Source organism: Oncorhynchus kisutch, linkage group LG18, assembly GCF_002021735.2.
Source record: "Oncorhynchus kisutch isolate 150728-3 linkage group LG18, Okis_V2, whole genome shotgun sequence".
In the NCBI taxonomy this organism is placed as follows: Eukaryota; Metazoa; Chordata; class Actinopteri; order Salmoniformes; family Salmonidae; genus Oncorhynchus; species Oncorhynchus kisutch.
The window spans coordinates 23,022,524-23,048,141 of record NC_034191.2 but is presented as its reverse complement, the minus strand read 5'-3'; the positions used below and the strand labels follow the sequence as shown (position 1 = coordinate 23,048,141).

The 25,618-nt window shown below is 39.2% G+C and overlaps 1 protein-coding gene across 2 annotated transcripts; it reads right to left on the bottom strand.

Moving 5' to 3' along the window:
• Positions 1-710: 710 nt before the first annotated feature.
• Positions 711-24,440, bottom strand: tsku (tsukushi small leucine rich proteoglycan homolog (Xenopus laevis)). Of its 2 annotated transcripts, none has more exons than XM_020508270.2 (2): positions 24,185-24,440; positions 711-2,920 (listed from the first exon to the last, which is right to left on the bottom strand). In XM_020508270.2, exons 1-2 carry the CDS (start codon positions 24,191-24,193, stop codon positions 1,859-1,861), a joined length of 1,071 nt encoding a protein of 356 aa, XP_020363859.1. In that variant the 5' UTR covers positions 24,194-24,440; the 3' UTR covers positions 711-1,858. The 2 variants fall into 2 exon arrangements, with proteins under 2 accessions (XP_020363859.1, XP_020363860.1); XM_020508271.2 differs by lacking the exon at positions 24,185-24,440 and adding an exon at positions 5,462-5,638.
• Between the last annotated feature and the right edge of the window lie 1,178 nt (positions 24,441-25,618).

Below are 25,618 nucleotides of genomic sequence, written 5' to 3'. Positions count from 1 at the left end.
TTCTGACAAATGCGAGAAATGGTCAAGAAACTGAAGATCTCGTACAACGCTGTGTACTACTGCCTTCACAGAACAGCGCAAACTGGCCCTAACCAGAATAGAAAGAGTGGGAGGCCCCGGTGCACAACTGAGCAAGAGGACAAGTACATTAGAGTGTCTGGTTTGAGAAACAGATGCCTCACAAGTCCTCAACTGGCTGCTTCATTAAATAGTACCCGCAAAACACCAGTCTCAACGTCAACAATGAAGAGGCGACTCCGGGATGCTGGCCTTCTAGGCAGAGTTCCTCTGTCCAGTGTCTGTGTTCTTTTGTCAATCTTAATCTTATTTTTTTTACTGGTCAGTCTTAGATACAGCTTTTTCTTTGCAACTCTGCCTAGAGGGCCAGTATCCCGGAGTTTTGTACACTATCGATAAGAAATATACAATCTTTATGCAGATGTTTAACATCTAAACCAGCTCATGTGCAGTTATGAGGCTGATTGTCTCTTTTGGTCCATATTATACCACAGGGATAGCAACCAAGGCAGGTGTTCAAACATGCAGTTGTTGCACAGAATATCTGAAGGATTTTGACCAATGTCGATCCAAAGTCGATGCTGTAGAATAGCTGCGACATTTACAATATTTCAAAGTAGGGTGAATAATACAATGTATCAAATGACATGTGGCACAATGTTTCAGTTAAAACACACTTCTGTCAAAAGAGATATTAAAATACAGGACAAAACATGTCTGTGTTTAATACTAGTACAAGGACTGTTTCATGTTTTGGTCACGGTCATGAGAAACTGATTCAATAACGGAGCAGCGAAAAACCCCTGGGTGACATTCATAAATGTGTTTATGCATTGATTTGTTCAGACCACATTTCATCCTCAGTTTCAACCTCAACTGCTCTTTGAAACAGAACAGGCAATGTTGGCTTCTAGGTAAACATTACAGAGCAAGATAGCAGGAGAATGTGTCCACTTAATAAAACTAGACGTCAGAGGAGGCTGGTGGAAGGAGCTATAGGAGGATGTGCACATTGTAACAGCTGGAATGGAATAAATGGAACAGAGTCAAATGTGGTTTCCAATCTTCACCCAGCACAGCCAGAAGAGGACTGGCCATGCCTCAGAACCTGGTTCCTCTCTAGGTTTCTTCCTAGGTTCCTGTCTTTCTAGAGAGTTTTTCCTAGCCACTGTGAATCTACATCTACATTGCTTCCTGTTTGGGGTTTTAGGCTGGGTTTCTGCATAGCACTTTGTGACATCTGCTGATCTTAAAAGGGCTTTATAATTACATTTGATTGAAAAATTAATTTGATTGATACCGTTTCATTTATTCCATTCCAGCCATTACAATGAGCCCGTCCTATAGCGCCTCCCACCAGCTTCCTATGATAGACATACTTAACTATATACTCTACATAAGATGTTTACCTTTTGTTCTGAAATAAGAGTGGTCCTTGCATAGTAATGTGCATACTCAATGATCTGATGATTGTTATGGAATATAACAATATTTTTCCTAGTGGCTGAGGTCTGTTTCCATTTCCAGATCCTAAAAAACGAAATGTTTTTAATATAATATCCATCAATGCTATTGCTAGCTTGTTACTGTAGTTGAAAGACATGCTTTATGCATAGCAAGCATGACGTGATAGTACAGTGGATTACTAGAAATACCTCAGGCCTTTGGAATAAAAGCAAAACACATTTTTGAATTGAAATTTAAACAACTTTTCAAATAGTAATTATCATGATTGGCGGCAATAACAAAAAGTGTTCTTTGCATATAGTGATATAAGGCACAGTTTTAGCACTAATGTGTTAGCTAGATGTCCATACTGACGGCAACGATCCGAACACAATCATGAGATAACCCCTTCAACGTCACAGGTTAGCACCTCGTCATGTTTCTGTTCCTGTCCGAGCTGCCTGTGAAACTGGCCCTGCTTTTGAGCCCTCCAACAATGGATATTCTGGCCCAGGGTGATACTCTTGATGATTGGCAAGTGACTTAGCATGTTATTTGGCAATGACGTTACTCCAGAGTTTGACAGATTGAGCTCCTGTAGAGACACAAGTCCACTGAACACAGCTGGGCTCAGTGTTTTTAGCTTGGCATTGTTGGAGAGGTCCAAGACCTGAAGGTTCTGTAGGCCTCTGAAACAGTTGGGCTGGATGTTAAAGAGCTCAGGAAGCCCACTGAGGGACAGGTAAACAAGGTCCTTGAGGTCCTCAAAAGCACCCTCCTCAATGCGGGAGATACTGTTCCCATCCAGGTTTAGGTCCCTCAGCAGGATGCCTTTTAGCTTGGGCACGGCCCTCAGCTGGTTGGCTGCTAGAGTCAGGCTCTGGACATGTAGCAAGGGGCTCCTAGAAGAACTCCAGGAGACCACTGTCAGCAGGTTGTGGGACAGATCCACGCTGATTGGCTCTCCGTGATCTTTAGTGATGAACATGTCCATATCAAACTCTCGGAAGTGGTTGTGGCTGAGGTCCACCTCGGCCAGGGGGAGGCCAGAGAAGCAGCCCTCGTTCAGGCCCTCCAACGAGTTGTGGCTGAGGTCCAGAGACTCCAGGTAGCGCAGCCTGGACAGGGCCTTAGGGCTGACCATGGAGATGAGGTTGTTGCTGAGGTCCAGGCTGACCAAGGTGGTATAGCCAGGCCCAGAGAGCATGGTGTCGGTCAGCAGGGACATAGAGTTGGAGGAGAGGTCCAGGTGGGCAGTGTCCAGGGGGATGGAGATTGGGTTGGTGCTAGGGCCCACTCCCCTGCAGTCCACCCTGGTCAGGCTGAAGCTGTCGAACAGGCCGAAGCTCTCCACCTCACAGTGGCAACCCGGGTGGCAGTTCTTCACTGCTCCAGCTTGGCCATGGACAGCCAGGAGCATCCACAGGCTAACACACAGGACAAACGCCATCATGCTCTGAGGGGACACAAAAACAAAAAACAAAGATGTTACGTCAAATGTATTCAGATGCTTTTAGTGTATGTGGACACCTCTTCAAATTTGTGGATTCGGCTATTTCAGGGATTCAATCTTGCAACCTTACGGTTAACTAGTCCAACACTCTAACCACCTGCCTCACGAGGAGCCCGTCTGTTACGCGAATGCAGTAAGAAGCCAAGGTTAGTTGCTAGCTAGCATTAAACTTAACAAATCTTAAATCACTAGTTATAACTACACATAGTTGATGATATTACTAGTTTATCTAGCGTGTCCTGCGTTGCATATAATCGATGCAGTGCGCATTCGCGAAAAAGGACAGTCGTTGCTCCAACATGTACCTAACCATAAACATCAATGCCTTTCTTAAAATCAATACACAGAAGTATATATTTTTAAACCTGCATATTTAGCTAAAATAATTCCAGGTTGGCAGGCAATATTAACCAGGTGAAAATTGTGTCACTTCTCTTGCGTTCAATGCAGGCAGAGTCAGTGTATATGCAACAGTTTGGGCCATCTGGCTCATTGCATTGATAGTTTCCGGATTCGACCATATTAATGATCTAAGGCTCGCATTTCTGTGTTTAATTATGTTATAATTAAGTCTATGATTTGATAGAGCAGTCTGAGCGATGGTAGGCACCAGCAGGCTCATAAGCATTCATTCAAACAGCACTTTCGTGCGTTTTGCCAGCAGCTCTGCTGTTTATGACTTCAAGCCTATCAACTCCTGAGATTAGGCTGGTGTAACGATGTGAAATGGCTAGCTAGTTAGCGGGGTGCGCTCTAATAGCGTTTCAAACGTCACTCGCTCTGAGACTTGGAGTTGTTGTTCCCCTTGCTCTGCATGGGTAACGCTGCTTCGAGGGTGGCTGTTGTCGATGTGTTCCTGGTTCGAGCCCAGGTAGGAGCGAGGAGAGGGACGGAAGCTATACTGTTACACTGGCAATACTAAAATGCCTATAAGAACATCCAATAGTCAAAGGTATATGAAATACAAATGGTATAGAGAGAAATAGTCCTAGAATTCCTATAATAACTACAACCTAAAACTTCTTACCTGGGAATATTGAAGACTCCTGTTAAAAGGAACCGCCAGCTTTCATACATTCTCATGTTCTGAGCAAGGAACTTAAACGTTAGCTTTCTTACATGGCACATATTGCACTTTTACTTTCTTCCCCAACACTTTGTTTTTGCATTATTTAAACCAAATTGAACATGTTTCATTATTTATTTGAGGCTACATAGATTTTATTGATGTATTATATGAAGTTAAAATAAGTGTTAATTCAGTATTGTTGTAATTGTCATTATTACAAATACATTTTAAAAATCGGCCGATTAATCGGTATCTGCCTTTTTTTGTGTCCTCCAATAATCGGTATCGGCGTTGAAAAATCATAATCGGTCGACCTCTAATATTAATGCCCATGATTTTGGAATGAGATGTTCGATGAGCAGGTATCCACATAGTTTTGGTCATGTAGTATATCTAAGAAAAGGTAAACGGAGAGACACATGTAATACTAATAATCTAATTGCTTCCCTTTTTACAACTATAAAAAAAGGTACAGCTAATTGGATATCATTTTCAGTGACCCAAAATAAACACAGTATATGGGCTATTTAACAACACTCTGCATCATCCGGTGAACAGAGCAACACTACAGGCAGAGACACTACAGGCAGTAAATAAGCTGTGAGTCACATTGATATGCACTCCATTACGGAGATATAAATACATACAGCTAGCGTTAAACACAATGCATAAACATAATCTCCACATTGTCATATTTATTTTGTTTTTAATGTCTAACGTGTTAACGACCATAATTTACTTTGATTTTTATCATTTTATTTAGCAGACGCATGTTAGTAGTTCATGTTTTTAAACTGTATTCCTTCCCTCAAGCCACTTATCTGAACAACATAACATTGAAGATTACACTCGGAGCAGACAGTAAATGTAGTTTTAGAATTCAAATAAAGAGTTTCTCTTTATTTGCCACCGTAGCCATATTTGTTACTCTTGTTTCTGGATACACTTCTAGCTTTCCTTGCAATACACACCAACAGCCCTAAGTTCTCTTTTCTTTGGGCTCTCAATGGATTTGACCTCATTTTCTTTATCAAAATGTATCACAAATGTTTTCTTAGTTTACAACACAAACTATTCATGGTTCTGATGATGCAAGCAGAGACATCATCACTGAAGGTCCTTATACTATCTGTGTCTAATCTGTCTAATGTGTCTTTCGGAAAGTCCTCATCGGTCTCCTCCAAGCCGACAGTTATGTATAAAGATGTCGGAGACACCAGTAGCTACTCATTAGAAAGTTCACATTCACATATTAAGTATTGTGTGGCAAAAGGCACATATTGATGACTACTGTATCACAAATAACAATGGAATGCCATCGGCAAAACAGTTAAATGATTCCTTCAGAAACCTTGAAAACATTTAAATAAGTTTAATAACCAAGCAATAACTAAAAATGAAAATGCACTTCATACCACTATTTTCTGTTGTTGTTGATAGTTTCTTGTTCACTGCTCAGCTCTAGATATCTAACTGAGAAGGCTAGTGGTTCACAGGACTTTTGTTCCTGAACCCACCTAACTCGCGTCCTTTGTGCAGAAAAAATGATCTGCTTCTAAACCTCTTTGTGCACTTGGCAGCAACACTGCCATAATGAGCAGAGCACAGAGTACCCACACGCAACACATGGAAATTGGACAAAGGTTAAATGGGCAATCAGCAGTTGATACATTCATTTAATTTGTACTTATAAATTAATGATATGTACCCATAGAGTATTTAAAGAATATAACTTAAATGTTTAGTTAAACTGTCATACCCCATCAGAACACAAAATATAATCTTGCTTTATGCCAATGTTTGTAAACAAAGTAAATGAAAAACAAACACTATTGCCTAAAAACATGGTTAAAACTATCATTTTGATATAATGGATGGTCTGTCCTTGCATCTAAAGCTCTGTCTTTTGAGAGTAGTAACAATTCTCAAGCCCCATCCCAACAGCTTTTTACCAAAACAGTGGTGGGGAGGGCTTTAGTGTTGTTTTAATTGCTGATTGCTGCTTTAACAGTTGTAGTTGTATAACAACTGGATAAGCGTTCAGGAGGTGTATACCCAAGCATGACCCAGCAGAAAAGCCATTGAAGGATTGATCATTAATTTGTGCAGTGGGCCAAAGTTAGGTATAGTCTGTGGAAGGTTATCACATCAAGCTTTCCAGTAGTCAAATGACCAAATTGACCTCCAATGGCCTCATGGGTAGAATGTTATTAATATTTTTCATAATTAATAAACTTGTCAATGTGTTATGATATATTTCAGTCTTCAGTGATGTATATAACGTGTAACATTGGGATGCAAACTCCAAATGAAATACATACTTTATCTGGCATGGTACAGGTGTCTTCTTTTTTTAACAACTTGACCATGTGTGTGAGGTGTATACTTCCGTTTCAAAGTAGATTTGTTTAAGACTACCAACAAACACTGTGTGGCCCTGATTTAGTCCACGGAAGTAAAAGGTTTGAAAGGTTCCAAAGGCTACAGAGTGACCTGCAAAGGCTACAGAGTGACCTGCAAAGGCTACAGAGTGACCTGCAAAGGCTACAGAATGTTCTTATGTAACAGGGGATGTTGGATAATCAAAAAGGACATCTGGAATACTTGAGATTCAACATGAATGCTGATTATGTGTTAAGCTTCCCAGAAACTCTGATATACTCCAGTTGAGTATATCATTTTGTGTGGTGGTTGAAACTGTTTATTCTATTAATCTGAAGGTTAAAAAACGCCCAGTAATACTGGTTCTGATGTTTAATCAGGCAAATGTATACCGAATTTGAGTAATGTCGCAAAATGTTGGTTAAAAAATATAATTCTGCAAAGATCTTTCAGATTTGCACAAAAATAAGTCACAGTTTCCCTGTATCCAGTTGAGCGACTGTGTGTATGTTGGTGAGAGAACATGTGTTTTCATTGTTGACTCAAAGCCGAAGTACCCCCTACCATACAAGATAGACAAAATAAGTCAAAGAGATCTGCCCTATCAAATGATGGTCAGTAAATATTTCCCTATTAAACAAGATCAAGAGATGTATTATGCTTATGTTTTTCCTTCACTGACTTCTAGGGATGCACAATATATCGGTGAAATCGTCGGAATCAGACGATATTAGCTAAAAAAAGCCAAAATCGGTACAGGCGAGATGTCTAGTTTAACGCAGATGTTAAAAAACAAAAACGTTGTCAAAGCTACTGTGCTTACCTATATAACCTAGGTACATGATGCAATGACGCCATGTAAAATGTTGCGCTACACGTGCAACACAGCATTCCTAACCTAGCCCACACAATGTCTGCTGTGTGGATCGAGCAGTCAACAAGTCAAGCAGTCATTTGAAAGAGTAAGAACATTTCACAACTAAAAGGCGAAATACATTAAAGCCAAAATAATTGAATTCCTTGCCCTTGACAAACAACCGTTCTGTCGTGGGTGATGTTGGCTTCACCGACTGGTCGAGAACAGGTACACATTAACAAGTGCGCTATTTTTCAGATGTTGCCCTACCGGAGTTACATGGTAATAGCGTCACTGCAATTAGCTTCACAACATATATACACTATGGAACGCCGTTTGGGTCTTTGCGTGTCAAAAAAGATAGCAGTAGCACTGTCAAAGCTGTACAAAAAAAAAAGTGTGCAAACAAACAAACACTGTCCACGAACAATATGTTAACAATACCGAGTTGGTAATAAAGCATCATTTGTTCGACTGCAACTTCTGGGGTAACTAGCTTCAGCTTGGTACCTAGGTAGCACGAATACAACCAGCCTGAAAACAATGACCAATAGAAACTGCAGTCATTTTCATTATTTCATCATTCTTAGCAATAATTTAGGAATATTTGTGAGTAAGGTGTGAGAAACAGTCACTTAGTAAACTGAGCCACTAATAGTCGGCAGAACCCAGAAGATGAGGCAGAAACAGCAGTACTAGAGACGGTGATTTAATAAAGAAAAAAGGAAAAGATCTTCAGGCAAAAATATAAATCCACAACGTGAGAAAAAATGTATATCCTCCAAGACACAAGGAAAATCCACAAAGTGGTAAGAACAGCAGGGAAAAAAAACAAACCTCAAAAGAATAATTAAAAATAATTAATAATTATGTGTAACTCTGTGTCGTTTTATCTGTCGAACTGCTTTGCTTTATCTTGGCCAGGTCGCAATTGTAAATGAGAACTTGTTCTCAACTTGCCTACCTGGTTAAATAAAGGTAAAATAAATAAATAAAAATAAAAACAAGAACAAAACCAGAGTACCTCAAGAAAATCCAACTCGAGAAACAAAAGTTCACAGCATGGCTGGGGCTGGGTGCTAACATACAAACACAGAGCAAAGATCTGAGGAACACTAAGGGTTTAAATACATTCAAGGGAAATGAGGCACAGGTGCAAATAATAACTAGAACAAGGGAAAAACAAAAGGGTCCAAAAAGCTCAATGGGGGCATCTAGTGACCAAAACCAGAACAATCCTGGCCAAATCCTGACACACTATGTGCTCTGGGTCATTAGACACCATCAGACACGCACCTGTCTGGTGTGAGGACACAACTGGTTATTTCTGTAAGTGTTATAGCCTGATATGTACTGTTGCTATGGCTAAACATGCATGCACCTGTCTTAGTCGAGAACAAGTCTGTTGTACTATTGCTGATGCTCTACAGCAGCCTTTCTTAAAGTATGGGTCATGACCCGGACCTGTTAATGGTGGGTCACGACGTGTCAGAATAAATGTATCATTATTTATTATTTGATTTGGCCAAGTGCAACTGCAGTCTCTGTTCACCGCGCTCTCTGCTTAGAGCGGTCTCTGCTCAGTTTGGCAGCTGCGCGAGTGGGAGATGCCCGTGTGCTTTGCGGTTTACCAGATCATGTTTTCTGGAGCTTCGACAGTGGAAAAGTATGTCAGCTAGCAAGGCATTGTTGTAATTTTATAAAAAGCAGAAATAAGGGAGTACTATCTCATAGTAGTATACAGTTGAAGTCAGAAGTTTTAAAACTTGTTTTTCAACCACTCTACAAATTTCTTGTTAACAAACTATAGTTTCGGCAAGTCGGTTCAGACATCTACTTTGTGCATGACACAAGTACTTTTTCCAACAATTGTTTACAGACAGATTATTTCACTTATAAGTCACTGTCCAGTGGGTCAGAAGTTAACATACACTAAGTTGACTGTGCCTTTAAATAGCTTGGAAATTTTCAGAAAATGATGTCATGGCTTTAGAAGCTTCTGATAGGCTAATTGACATCATTTGAGTCAATTGGAGGTGTACCTGTGGATGAATTTCAAGGCCTACCTTCAAACTCAGTGCCTCTTTGCTTGATATCATAGGAAAATCCAAATAAATCAGCCAAGACCTCAGAAAAAAAAAATTGTAGACCTTCACAAGCCTGGTTTGTTCTTGGGAGCAATTTACAAATGCCTGAAGATACCACGTTCACCTGTACAAACAATAGTACGCAACTATAAACACCATGGGACCTCGCAGCCGTCATACCGCTCAGGAAGGAGACGTGTTCTGTCTCCTAGAGATGAACCTACTTTGGAGCGAAAAGTGCAAATCAATCCCAGAACAACACCAAAGGACTTGTGAAGATGCTGGAGGAAACAGGTACAAAATAATCTATATCCACAGTAAAACGAGTTCTATATCGACATAAACCTGAAAGGTCGCTCAGCAAGGAAGAAGTCACTGTTCCAAACCCGCCATAAAAAAAGCCAGACTACGGTTTGCAACTGCACATGGGGACAAAGATCATACTTTTGGAGAAATGTCCTCTGGTTTGATGGAACAAAAATAGAACTGTTTGGCCATAATGACCATTGTTATGTTTGGAGGAAAAAGGTTTGCAAGCCGAAGAACACATTCCCAACCGTGAAGCACGAGGGTGGCAGCATCATGTTGTTGGGGTGCTTTGCTGCAGGAGGGACTGTTGCACTTCACAAAATAGATGGCATCATGAGATAGGAGAATGATGTGTATATATTGAAGCAACATCTCAAGACATCAGTCAGGAAGTTAAAGCCTGGTCGCGAATGGGTCTTCCAAATGGACAATGACCCTGTTCTGTTATGCATCTGTGTGATGTGAGCAATCAGTTTGTTCCAGTTCAGAATGAAAATGTATTGAATTTTAACAGCAACAGTTCCAACCTAGACAAATATGTAAGAGTTTTTAATGGGGGAAATAAACATGGGGCGGCAGGGTAGCCTAGTGGTTAGACCATTGGACTAGTAACCGGAAGGTTGCGAGTTCAAACCCCCGAGCTGACAAGATACACATCTGTCGTTCTGCCCCTGAACAGGCAGTTAACCCACTGTTCCTAGACTGTCATTGAAAATAAGAATTTGTTCTTAACTGACTTGCCTGGTTAAATAAAGGTAAAATAAAAATAAAATGACGTTATTTATATGGCAATTTCATTGTTATTTGCTTTTGTCTATATTGCATTTGTTTTAGGCATAAGGGCAATGAAATGTACCAATATTTAAGTATAGTTGCACATGTTCCTAAGCTTGGGTCCCAGGAACACACAGAATTTCTAATTTGGGTCCCAGGCTGAAAAAGTTTAAGAACCCCTGCTCTACATTTTCCATGCCCTAATGTGAAACCAAATAAAAATTAGTGCAAGGCAATAAGATAACGGTGGCTAAATGCCAGAGGGGAAGACGTAAGGAGGAAAAATGTATAAGAAGTGTGTGTCAAGACTGGAAAGGGAGTTGCTTCACGAACCAGCTCGGCTGTTGTTATATTGTAATAAAAGTCTAATTGAACTCACAGGCTCCGGTATTTGGAAATATGATTGACTGTTTACTTCCACGACACTAGCCAGCTACATGACCCTGTTGCCCAAAGCTAATGTTATAAGCAGCCAGCTTGCTTCATCTGGCTAGTGAGGCTCAACCGGACCGGGTTATGTGTTGTGAAGCTTGCCTCGAGATGAGTGATGAAAAAGCTACGACATTGGAGAAGGAAACACACAAGCTACAAGGGACAGTCAATAAGATTGAAACCAAAATTAATGAAATTAAAAAGGAGAACACCGTTCTGAGAGAAGCCTTACTGGACATACAAACTAGATCAATGACAGAGAATCTGGTACTTACAGGTATCCAGGAGAAAGAAGGGGAAGTTCCTGAATCTGTAGTTAGAGAGTTCCTCCTTACAGCGCTTCAGATCCCACGCGAAGTTATCGACAAAATCCAACTTGAACATGTACACCACTTCGGACAGAGAGGCCAAAGGTATGAATGCCCAATCGTTGCCAAATTTGCTTCATTTAAAGATTAAATAATGGTTAAAAGCCTGGGTAAAAGACTTGCTGGGACCAAAATTGGCATGAATGATCAGTTTCCGAAGGAAATTGCAGAACGGCGCAAAGTTCTGTATCCAATTTTCAAAGAAAATAGATTAAAAGCGAAACGAGTAGCTCTCGTCGTTGATAAACTATATATTGATAACCAGTTGTTCAGAGACAAAGATTACTCCATGGTTATTTAAAAAATAAAAAAAATTCTCAGATGAGGAAAATAAACAATTCTAGCCCGGTTATGGATTGTAAATACAATTTAAAAAAATGCTTTTCTATATATCTTCACATATAACTAATTGAACACACAAGCACTAATTCAACATAGTGAAGATAAAAACAAAGTAAACAGAAGGCACAGGATGTGTGGATGGTGTGGTGTGTTTATTTTTATTTGTTATGTTGGTAAAGTTGAGTGAGTGAGTACTGAAATGGTTGCATATCCCAGAACCAATGTATTGCTGTGGGCCGGGGTATGAGAGGGCTTTCAATGCTGTTCAGATGGTGGATATACTTTTATAATGAATTATACGTCTTATTTATTTATTGTCCTATCATGGTGGAACAGTTTTAAAATAGATGATACATTTGATTTGTTATTGTCCCATCATGGGGAACTACATTTTTAAAATAAATTATATCTAATTATTTATTTATGATCCTATTTTAATAGTAATACCCTAGACACCCACCTGAATGACCCAGATACTAAGGAGAAGTCCCTAACTGTTTTATGTGCATGCTGTAAGCATTTACAAACATGTATTTTTATAAAAATAATTGAAAGTTGTGTCTCATTATGAAAGGTGGTGAAATAAGTATAGCCAGTTACAATTGCAGTGGCCTAGCAGATAATAAGAAAAGACAATCAGTATTTACATGGCTAAAAAAGAAGGAATATAATATCTATTGTTTACAGGAAACCCATTCAACAGTTTTAGATGACGTTTTGTGGAAAAAGAGCTGGGGGGCGAAATATACTTCTACCATGGGCAAAGAAATTCCAAAGGGGTGATGGTTTTAATTAACAATAATTTTGATCCAAATGTGCAAATTGTCCAAACAGATCCTCAAGGTAGATGGATTATTTAAAATATATTATTGGACAACAAACAGATATGGCTTATTAACCTATACGGTCCGAATAATGATGATCCAAGCTTCTTTGAAAATACAGTAATATATATATATATATATATATATATATATATATATATATATATATATATATATATATATATATATATATATATATATATATATATATATATAAGAATTTATCAACTCTACAAGCAACACTAGACTCTATTATTATGGTGGGAGATTTTAATATGGTCTTAAATACCTCTATGGACCGGAAAGGAAATCACACCACAAATTATCACCCTCAGGCACTTAAGGAAATCATGAATGTCATGGATATATTGGAATTAGTGGATATATGGAGACTTAAATAGCCTGACCTAGTGAGATATAGGCTTAATCAAGCTAGTCGCCTTGACTAATTTCTTATACCATTCTCTCTGGCACCAAAAGTTTAAAAAGTGTTGATAGGGGACAGAACGCGGTCGGATCATCACATAATTGGCATATATTACTCTTACAGAATTTCCACGTGGGCGAGGATATTGGAAATTTAATCAAAGCCTACTAGATGATAAATTGTTTAGAACTAGGACAGAAAAATGTATAACTGACTTTTTCAGACATAACATAGGTACAGCAGATCCCCTTATTGTATGGGACACTTTCAATTGCGCCTTTAGAGGCCATTCAATTCAGTACTCATCTTTAAAACAACAGCAATTCAGATCAAAAGAGTCCATATTAACAAAGGAAATTGAAGGACTAACAGTACAGTTAGATAGCAATAAAAACAGTACTAGAGGCACAGAATAAGTTAGAGGAAAAACTAAAAGAAATGGAGGAACTTATTCAAGAAAGATCTAGTGTAATATATTATAATAATAAAGCGAACTGGATGGAAAAAAAATTCACCAAATTATTTTTCAATCTTCAATATAGAAATGCTACCAACATTTTTTTATTAAAACTTGTTACAAATGATGGAGTCGCATGATTCACCAAATTATATTTTGAAAGAGGAAGTAAAGTACTTTAAGAATATGTTTTCATTTCAGGCTCCTCCATCTCCACAAACTGGAACTAATTATTTTGATTTATTTTCCTAATAATAATGTAAAATTAATATCTGTACAGAAAGGCTCATGTGAAGGCCAAATTACTGAGGAGGAACTGCTTGGGGCAATTGGGGCATTTAAGGATGGGAAAACTCCAGGGCTAGATGGCATACCAGTGGAAGTAAACAAAACCTTTTTTGATATACTCAAAGGACCATTATTAGCATGTTTTAACCACTCCTATATAAAATGGTAGATTATCAGACACGCAACAAGAAGGTCTGATATCATTATTACTAAAACAGGACCCTAGTGGTATATATAAAGATCCAGTCCATAAAAAAAATGGAGACCTCTTACACTTCAGTGTTGTGATGCAAAAATCCTAGTAAAATGCTTGGCACATAGAATTAAAAAGATAGTCAGATATTATTTATCCTAATCAGACAGGTTTTTTACATGGGCAATACATTGGAGATAATATAAGACAAGTACTGGAAACAATAGAACACTATGAAATATCAGGGACACCAGGCCTGGTTTTCATAGCTGATTTTGAAAAGGCTTTTGATAAAGTATGACTGGAGTTTATATATAAATGCCTAGAACATTTCAATTTTGGGGAATCTCTTATAAAATGGGTTAAGGTTATGTATAGTAACCCTAGGTGTAAAATACTAAATAATGGCTACATCTCAGAAAGTTTTAAACTATCTAGAGGAGTAAAACAAGGTTGTCCACTATCGGCATATCTATTTATTATTGCCATCGAAATGTTAGCTGCTAAAATGAGATCAAACAATAATATTAAGGGATTAGAAATCTGTGGCTTAAAAACTAAGGTGTCATTGTACGCTGATGATTCATATTTTCTTTTAAAACCACAATTAGAGTCTCTCCACGGCCTCTTAGAGGATCTATATACTTTTGCTATCCTCTCTGGATTAAAACCAAATTATGATAAATGTACCATATTACGTATTGGATCACAAAAAAAATGCACATTTTACATTACCATGTAGTTTACCAATTAAATGGTCTGACAGAGATGTGAACATACTCGGTATATGGGGCGGCAGGGTAGCCTAGTGGTTAGAGCGTTGGACTAGTAACCGGAAGGTTGCAAGTTAAAATCCCCGAGCTGACAAGATACAAATCTGTCGTTCTGCCCCTGAACAGGCAGTTAACCCACTGTTCCCAGGCCGTCATTGAAAATAAGAATTTGTTCTTAACTGACTTGCCTAGTTAAATAAAAGGTCAAATATATATATAAATAAATCCCAAAAGAAAGAAATGATCTCACTCCACAATTTTTGGGGGGGAAAGTTAGCAAAAATAGATAAGATCTTGCTACCATGGAAAGGAAAATACCTGTCTATTTGTGGAAAAATCACCCTGATTAACTCCTTAGTTATATCACAGTTTACCTAAACCATTTGCTTATGGTTTTGCCTACACCTGCTTCTTAAATTATATGAACAAAAAAATATAAAATTTTATTTGGAACGGCAAGCCAGATAAAATTAAAAGGGCCTATTTATATAACGAATATGAATTCGGTGGGCAGAAATGATTAAATATTAAAGCATTAGACCTCTCACTAAAGGCATCAGTCATACAAAAGTTATACTTAAATCCAAACTGGTTCTTTAGTCAATTGGTATGAATGTCTCATCCTATAGCCTTTTCCCCTTTATTCAGATTACACCTGCTCACTTTCGGGTGTGTGAAAAGGAAATAATCTCCAAAATATCTTTTTTTTTTAAACAAGCCTTAGAAAGTTGGTTGCAATTTCAGTTTAATCCACCTGAAAGGACGGAACAAATAGTACAACAAATATTGTGGTTAAATTCAAATATACTAATTGATTAAAAAAAACTATTTATCGAAGAAATAAAATTTAAAAAAGTATAATTTTTGCGAATTACATCATAAATAGGACTGGTGGAGTTATTGTCACGACTTCTGCCGAAGTTGTTGCCTCTCCTTGTTCGGGCGGTGCTCGGCGTTCGATGTCACCGGTCTTCTAGCCATCATTGATGTTACGGCTTTCTTCTACTTCCTCCTCTGACGAAGAGGTAGAACAAGGATCGGACCAAAACGCAGCGTGTTGATTTAGATTCATATTTAATCAAACAAAGAAACACGAACTACACGAACACTACAAAAACAATAAACGAAACCGAAACAGCCTATCTGGTGCAAACTAACAAAGAGTACACATAGGACACTAAGGACAATCACCCACCACAAACTCAAAGAATATGGCTGCCTAAATATGGTTCCCAATCAGAGACAACGATAAACACCTGCCTCTAATTGAGAACCACTCCAGACAGCCATAGACTTAGCTAGATAACCACCTACGCTACAATCCCAATACTAACACCAAAACCCCAAGACAAACACACCACAATTACAAAAACCCCATGCCACACCCTGGCCTGACCAAATAAATAAAGAAAAACACAAAATACTTTGACCAGGGCGTGACAATTGATCCATTTTTCATTTTCCATTAGTTTTGTCTTGTCTTCCCACACACCTGTTTTCAATCCCATTCATTACCTGTTGTGTATTTAACCCTCAGTTTCCCATCATGTCTTTGTCAGAGATTGTTTTTATTGTTAGTGTTGTTTAGTTGTTGTGCGACGGGTCCTCGTAACCATGTTTGTTTATGTCTGTACGTTTTAGTGTTATGGAGCATGTTCTGTGGACATTTATTAAAATACTCCATTTATACACTCCATTTTGGCTCTCCTGCGCCTGACTTCCCTGCCACCTATACACACGGCGCTGACAGTTATGTCACACATGCAGCTACCCAAAATTACAACCAATTAATTGCAGCATTACCACCATTACCAGGCAAGTAGAAGGGGAAAAAAGTAAGGAACTTGTATGTCGGCCCTGTATTAAAGAACATAAATGGTTAAAGAAAAGTGTGATAAATAAAAACATATACCAATTTCATTTAAGGACCAAAAACTGACAGCTGTGCCATATAAATTGCAAAATAGTTGGGAAGAGATTTTTGATGAACCCATTCCATGGCACATGGTTTATGAATTGATACGCAAAACAATGCCGGATTCAAAACTTCGAAGTTTTTCAATATAAATTACTATACAAAATTCTTTCAACTAATAGAATGTTATATATATATATATATATATGGGGGATACAATCTTCCCAGCTCTGCAGATTCTGCTGTGAGGAGGCAGAGTCATTAGATCATTTATTTTGGTATTGTCCATATGTTGTTTGTTTTTGGTCTCAGGTCCAGGAATGGCTGAAGAATTGCAACATTTTGCCTAGAACTAACGCTACAGATAGCAATACTGGGTGATTTGAAAAGCCATAGTCAATCAATCAATAATATAATGATTATTTTAGCAAAAAAATACATTTTTAATTTACAATCTGTAGAAGCTAGGAGAATAGGAAGGTTCAATTATTTTGTGAAGCATCACAGCACAGTTGAAAAATATATGGCAAATAGAAATCTGAAATGGCTGATGTTGAGATAGATGGGAGGGGTTGAATGGAGCTGAAGGGTGGGTCTAATAACAAGATAAACAATGTAAAGCATACGGGATCTGTAAAATGTATATAGGTTCGGAACTTTTGTGAAATAGCACAGATACAAATAGAAATCAAACTGGATGGACATCAGAAATAGAGGAAGGACTAAGAACAAACAAGAGCGAACTATTGTAAAGTAGACTGTCTGTAAAATGTATATAAGATGTATAAATTGAAGGTAAAAGCAGAAGTGTTTATTAGTTTACTCCAATTGGGGGATCGGCGGTAGGGTTTGCGGGGAATAATAATAAAAGGTATCATCTTTAAAAAAAAGTATGTACAGTGCCTTGCGAAAGTATTCGGCCCCCTTGAACTTTGCGACCTTTTGCCACATTTCAGGCTTCAAACATAAAGATATAAAACTGTATTTTTTTGTGAAGAATCAACAACAAGTGGGACACAATCATGAAGTGGAACGACATTTATTGGATACTTCAAACTTTTTTAACAAATCAAAAACTGAAAAATTGGGCTATATGTCTATATAGGTATGTGTATGTATACATGTATGCATGCAGGTATGGATATATATATATATTTACCCAAAAAATATGGGGGATTGGAAATGCAGACAATTACATTGGAAGCAACATTCTTTCCGCAATATTAAGCTGATCCACCCCTTAAAAAATATATATGCTAATGAAACAGATGATGTCGTTATGCTATGTTATTGGGGAAGAACATTGTTTGCATCCATGAGCTTGCTAGCTTTTTTTTTTTTATGACCAGCACTGTAGGTGCGCGAGACAACTTTACCCGCATAATAGCATACGTATCGATGAATCGTTGTGACATATGAAATACGAGTGATAGTGTAATCAATGTTTAATAACTACATAAAAAATGTATGAGCGTGTTCAATTATTGTGCAGTCATATTCAGGTCCTGATTGGTCAACAAGCTTATTTGACACGTCAAATCGTTTTTTTTTACACGCAAAGACCCAAATGGCCGTTCCATAGAAATCCCGGTTGAGAAAGAAACAACTGATCAAATGAACAACGAAACAGCACAGCAAGTAAGGGAAAGAAATAGGTTTTGATTATATTTTACTGGTAATGGGGATGTATGTAAATGGAAACAAAATAACTTTTTGGTCAGTGTGTGTGTGTGTGTGTAACCTTTATTTAACTAGGCAAGTCAGCTAAGAAGAAATTCATATTTACAATGACGGCCCGACAATGCTGGGCCAATTGTGCGCCACCCTATGGGACTCCCAATCACGGCCGGATGTGATACAGCCTGGATTCGAACCAGAGACTGTAGTGACCCCTCTTGCACTGAAATGCAGTGCCTTAGACCGCTGTGTCCATGTGTGTGTGTTAACTATTTAACTGTGCTAGAACGCTTAAAAGGCCACAAAAATTGTAAATATCGGTTATCGGTATCGTTTTTTTTGGCAAGGAAAATATTGGATATCGGTATCGGCAACAAATGGCATATCAGTGCATCACTACTGACATCACACAAATCCAAGATAAGGTATATAGCTTTCATGATGTTGTGTTTTCACAATACTGGATGAACTTTTACTACCCATGTTTTCCTTTTAATAAAAACAATTATTTTAACAGGAAATCATCATCCTCCATCCTCCCCAGACACCGACTACACCCTGAGTGAAGGGCTTTATTAGCAAACAGATGAGGGGGCAGTCTAAAGCCATGCTGTTGGAATCTGTGGCTAAAACTAAGTGCTCCTTTAGTTTAGAAGTCTAGTCTACGACATTGATGCTAGCTAGTATCTTTCCCTCTCTCTTCATTGTCCATGTATGTTAACCATGAATACATCTGCTGCTCTTTTACTGGGGGCTGTGAACATTCCCAAACCAGGTGTTTTTCTCATCCTTTCACTTTGTTGAAGCAGCTTTGGCAGAGTCTTCTTGTGTATGACACTGCAAGCTTGGCACAGCTGTATTTGGAGAGTTTCTCCGATTCTTCTCTCTAGATCCTCTCAAGCTCTGTCAGTGTCACGCCAGATCCCACTCTTCCCCGCGCCAGGCTCCCCTGCATTGCGCACTCCTGCCACCATCATTACGCACACTTTCCTTTCCCCAGTCACACGCATCAGCGATAATGGACTCACCTGGACTCAATCACCTGTTTATTACATCCACTATATTTATCAGTTTCCCAGCTCTGTTCCCCACTGCTGCATTGATTGATGTTTCGGTCCTGCTCTTTGTCTGTTCCTAATTAAATGTCAACTCCCCATACGTGCTTCTCGTCTCCGGCATTGGTCCTTACAGTCAGTTGATGGGGAGCGTCGCTGCACAGCTATTTTCAGGTCTCTCCAGAGATGTTTGATCGGGTTCAACTCTGGGCTCTGGGCCTCAAGGACATTCAGAGACTTGTCCAGAAGCCACTCCTACGTTGTCTTGGCTGTGTGCTTTCCCATGCCCAAACTGGACAAGTGTGTGCATCCGTGTGCGCCATTGTGCGCAAATTGATTTTGTCCCCGCACACCAAACGCGATCACGGCACGCAGGTTGAAATATCAAAACAAACGCTGAACCAATTATATTAATTTGGGGACAGGTCCAAAAGCATTAAACATTTATGGCAATTTAGCTAGCTAGCTTACAGTTGATAGCTAATTTGTCCTGGGATATAAACATTGAGTTGCTATTTTACCTGAAATGCACATTGTCCTCTACTTCGACAATTAATCCACACATACAGCGGTCAACCGAATCGTTTCAAGTCATCTCTCCTCCTTCCAGGCTTTTACTTTTTTGGACTTTATATGGCGATTGGCAACGAACTTTCATAATAAGGTGTATTACCACAACCGACCTCAGTTCATCTTTCAATCACCCACGTGGGAATAACCAATGAGGAGACGGCACGTGGGTATATACTTCAAAAAGCCAATGAGGAGATGGGAGAAGCAGGACTTGCATCGCATTCTGCGTCAAAAATAAAAGCAACTTCTATTTTAGCACCTGGCAGTGTGGTTGCAATGATTGAATAACATGTACAGTTGACGTTGGAAGTTTACATACACCTTAGCCAAATACATTTAAACTCACTTTTTCAGAATTCCTGTGATTTAATCATAGTAAAAATTCCCTGACTTAGTAAAGTTAGGATCACCACTTTATTTTAAGAATGTGAAATGTCAGAACAATAGTAGAGAGTGATTTATTTGAGCTTTTATTTATTTAAATCACATTCCCAGTGGGTCAGAAGTTTACATACACTCAATTAGTATTTGGTAGAATTGCCTTTAAATTGTTTAACTTGGGTCAAATGTTTTGGGTGGCCTTCCACAAGCTACCAACAATACATTTGGTGAATTGTGTCCCATTCCTCCTGACAGAGCTGGTGTAACTGAGTCAGGATTGTACGCCTCCTTGCTCTCACACGCTTCTTCAGTTCTGCCCACAAATTGTCTATAGGATTGAGGTCAGGGCTTTGTGATGGCCACTTCAATACCTTGACTTTGATGTCCTTTAGCCATAACTTTGGAAGTATGCTTGCGGTCATTGTCCATTTGGAAGACCCATTTGCAACCAAGCTTTAACATTGACTTAGCTTTGACGGATGTCTGAGATGTTGCTTCAATATATCCACATAATTTCCCCTCCTCATGATGCCATCTATTTTGCGAAGTGCACCAGTCCCTCCTGCAGCAAAGCACCCCTACAACGTGATGCTGCCACCCCCGTGCTTCACGGTTGGGATGGTGTTCTTCGGCTTGCAAGCCACCCCTTTTTCCTACAAACATAGCGATCGATGGTCATTATGGCGAAACAGTTCTATTTTTGTTTCATCAGACCAGAGGATATTTCTCCAACATGTACAAAATTGGTCCCCAGGCAGTTTTTGGAGCAGTGGCTTCTTCCTTGCTGAGCGGCCTTTCAGGTTATGTCGATATAGGACTCGTTTTACTGTGGATATAGATACTTTTGTACCCGTTTCCCCCAGCATCTTCACAAAGTCCTTTGCTGTTGTTCTGGGATTGATTTGCACTTTTCACATCACAGTACGTTAATCTCTAGGAGACAGAAAGCGTCTCTTTCCTGATCGATATGACGGCTGCGTACTATTGTTTGTACAGATGAACGTGGTACCTTCAGGCGTTTGGAAATTGCTCCCAAGGATATCCAAGACTTTTGGAGGTCTACAATTCTTTTTCTGAGGTCTTGGCTGATTTCTTTTGATTTTCCCATGATGTCAAGCACAGAGACACTGAGTTTGAAGGTAGGCCTTGAAATACATCCACAGGTACACCTCCAATTGACTCAAATGATGTCAATTAGCCTATCAGAAGCTTCTAAAGAATGACAATTTTAATGGAATTTTCCAAGCTATTTAAAGGCACCGTCAACTTGGTGTATGTAAACTTCTGACCCACTGGAATTGTGATAGTGAATTATAAGTGAAATAATCTGTCTGAAAACAATTGTTGGAAAAATTACTTGGGTCAAGCACAAAGTAGATGTCCTAACCGACTTACCAAAACTATAGTTTGTTAACAAGACATTTGTGGAGTGGTTGAAAAATGAGTTTTAATGACTCCAACCTAAGTGTATGTAAACTTTCGACTTAAACTGTATGTGTACATTTATTTTGCAAAGCTTGCACGTGACGTGTCCAGTTTGGGCAGCGTGTTAAACAGTGTCGTTGTCCAATTGGAAGGTGAACCTTCACCCCAGATTGAGGTCCTTAGCGCTCTGGAGCAGGTTTTCGTCAACAATCTCTTATAACTTTCCTCCATTCATCTTTCCCTCAATCCTGACCAGTCTTCCAGTCCCTGCCACTCAAAAACATCCCTAGAGCATGAGGCTGCCACCACCATGCTTCACCGTAGGGGATGGTATTGGCCAGGTGATAAGCGGTGCCTGGTTTCCTCCAGACGTGACGCTTGGCATTCAGGCCAATCTTGGTTTCATCCGACCAGAGAATCTTGTTTCTCATGGTCTGAGAGTCCTTTAGGTGCCTTTTGACAAACTCCAAACAGGATGTCATGTGCCGTTCACTGAGGAGTGACTTCCGTCTGGCCACTGTACAATAAAGGCCTGATTGATGGAGTGCTTCAGAGATGGTTGTCCTTCTGGAAGGTTCTCCCATCCCCACAGAGGAACTCTGGAGCTCTGTCAGAGTGACCATCGGGTTCTTGGTCACCTCCCTGACCAAGGCCCTTCTGACCCGGATACTCAGTGTGGCCGTGCGGCCAGCTCTAGGAAGAGTCTTGGTGGTTCCAAACTTCTTCCATTTAAGAATGATGGAAGCCACTGTGTTCTTGGGGACCTTTAATGCAGACATTTTTTGGAACTCTTTCCCAGATCGGTGCCTCAAAACAATCCTGAGAGCTCTACAGACAATTCCTTCAACCTCATGGCTTGGTTTTTGCTCTGACATGCACTGTCAACATTGGGACCTTTTTTAGACAGGTGTGTGCCTTTCCAAACCATGTCCAGTCGATTGAATTTACCACAGGTGGACTCCAATCAAGTTGTAGAATCATCTCAAGCATGACCAATGGAAAAAGGATGCACCTGAGCTAAATTTCGAGTCTCATAGCAAAGGGCCTGAATACTTATGTACTGTACATAAGCTATTTCTACTTTTTTTATTTTATCCAATGGCAAAAAAATTCTAAAAACCTGTTTCACTTTGTCATTATGGGTATTGTGTGTAGATTGATGAGGGAAAAAAATAATTGAATCCATTTTAGAACAAGGCTGTAACGTAACAAAATGTGGAAAAAGTGAAGGCGTCTGAATACTTTCCAAATGCACGGTACATTTCATCTGACTTTCCTTATTCTTTAACTCTCAACACGTGAGTAATACAAAGCTAACCTATGTGGGAACTGGGAAGGATGTTTTAATGCCTTTTCAGCTATTGTTCAGTCTAATTTGATGTCTCGGCATCTGAGGATGGGTTGAGCCTCATTAGTATAGGCCTACGTAGTAAGGCTAAGAGTGTATTTTACCAGCTTAATCCCAAAGTCAAAGCCTACAAACAATGTAATTAGGAGATAGATGGTGCTGGCACGCTAATCCATTTAAGACAAATTAATGCATGACATTAAGAAGAGCCACGTTTAATCTGAACTTGAAGTAGTACATAAAACAGTATAGGCTAGGCTCATCAGGACAACAAGTAAATCCTCATTTGCCATGATTAATATGGTTGAACTATTGCACTGATAACACTGTCCATCTGTCTGTGCTGCCAGTGTATGGTTAGAGATTACATCACGTGTTAAGACTTCAAAAGTGGTCTTAAAATGAGTTCTACACCATCTGCTTTGAATATCTAGCTTCCTGACTCAATCCCAAATTAATGGAAACGACGGGCACTAATTTCATCATTTCAGACACTTCATTTCATAGTTCAGATGGTACCTATCTTTCACTTTCATTTGGAATTGAGGAATACACAGCATGGTTCATTAGATTTTAGAGTGACGTTTCTCGTATTTGCCATAATAATCGTAAAGCCATGGCAATGTCTTCCTTGCATTCTTTAGATAGTCTGACTCAAAGCCCTATGCATGCATATCCACACAGGCTGCCTACATGACACTTTCAAGAAAAAAAATATTTAGTACTTATTAAGCGCAATAATAGGAGGAGTAATACGACTACAAGGCTAGCAAATGAACTTCGTTTTCCGCTGGAAATCACATTTCCTGTAGCCGTGGCAAACCTAGCCTTACCTTGCAGCCTACTTTTCTGAGACTGTCAAGCTCATCCGTGTGGTACCTCAGAAAATAATCAAATCTCAGATCTACCAGACTACTACCAAGTTCCGCCACCTTTCTCTTTCAATCATCACTCGATTTGTCACTTTCTCTGAAGCACATCACCCAACCAAGTTTACGCATTTGGCCTGTGAATAAGTAATGGTTTTCGGGGGTTTAAAATATAAAGTAGCTATATGATTATAATTGTAATGAAATAATATGTACAATGAGCCTAATAGCCTATGAGGAGGAGCGCAGTTTTTCTGAGAAATCAGAAATATGATCTGACCTCCGTGGTTCCGAGGCTTGAAAACCTTGAAATCCAAAGAAAACTCTAAAATACCTTTGATAATGAGGGTTATTCTAACTTGCTCACATGTTTTCAGACATACCTTGACCATCAAATAGAAATGTAGATAGTTGGCTCGCCTGGACAATCCAGTTCACTTCACAGCGCCGAGGAATCCTGCATGAGACTCAACCTCCGCACCCATTTTTATAAATCCCATATCATTGTGTGGTTCAGGCAAGCTAGAGAGATGTCTTGCGGTTTTATATTAACTGTCAGTGCTGCGACTAGCTATTCTGATTGGAGGTCGAGACGAGACTCCCCCCAACTTCTTCGCTGAGCACTGAAGTCCGGATAGGTTTCCTCCAGCACCCCTGTCTTTTTCTAATCACTTTTGATGTTGGACACGAATGGTGCGCGCTCTAGTGGAGAGACTGGTGCGAGGACCGACATGAAATTATTCCATTGTTACAGATATACAGAATGTTATGCAATAGAGCCCCACAGTGGAAGTGTCATAATATCCATAGAACATAGCGGTCAAACACGGAAATGGTTCCAATCGTTCACCCACCATTCATTTTTCACATTGGGCATTACAATAAAGGCTGTGTTTCATGTAGGCTTTCATAACCATGTCAATCTCTCTCGGACAAGGTGACTTATATCAATATATTTGGCTCCATTTACTCTCAGATTCGAAAATGCTAATTCGTATCAAAGTAGACATAATGCAAACTCAAATCTCTGCAAGCTCCTGCACATCATCTCTAGCTGGCACCTTTGCTAACAGGTATTATGTCAATTTTAAACCTGCACAAGACTTCACAGAATTGTCCATTTAAAGAAATGTAGACATTTCTTAATTACTACATTTAGCTAACATTAGATAGTTAATCCAGAGAGAGTTATCTTTATCTTGATTTAGCAGTCTCATCCAGATCATCATGGCATTTGTAGTTCTTTGTGATAGCCACATTAGCAGCTAATTAGCGTTTCATTTTTGGTGGGGGAAATACAGACATATATAAGTCATCTTCTTCTAGAGAGATTTACACAGTTATCAAAACTTCACGCCAGGATAGGCCTACATGAAACAGCCCTTTTTTGAAGTGCTTCTAAAATCCCCCATGGGAAAAATGAATGGTGGAAAAACAATTGGAACAATTTCCCTGTTTGACCACTATTTTCATGGGTATTATGACTCATACTGTGGTACTCTATAGGACATCTGTTTTTACTCAACATGATGGGGTTCTACTTTTGGAAAAATAGCCCTTTTGGCTAGAGGAATTTGGAATATTTTTGCGCTTGCACACCTTAGGGGAAATGTGGAAATGTGAAACCCCAAATAGCCTACTGTATCTATTATCTATCTAGAAACACTAGAATGCCTAAGGGAAAGCCTAACAGAATTTAACAATGTTACGTAGCCTAACTCTCAAGATGGCATATAGGAAATCTAAGTAATAAAAGGTAACATATTTAGTTTGGTTAATGGCAAATGTCCCCAATAATGCAGACTAATGGATTGCAT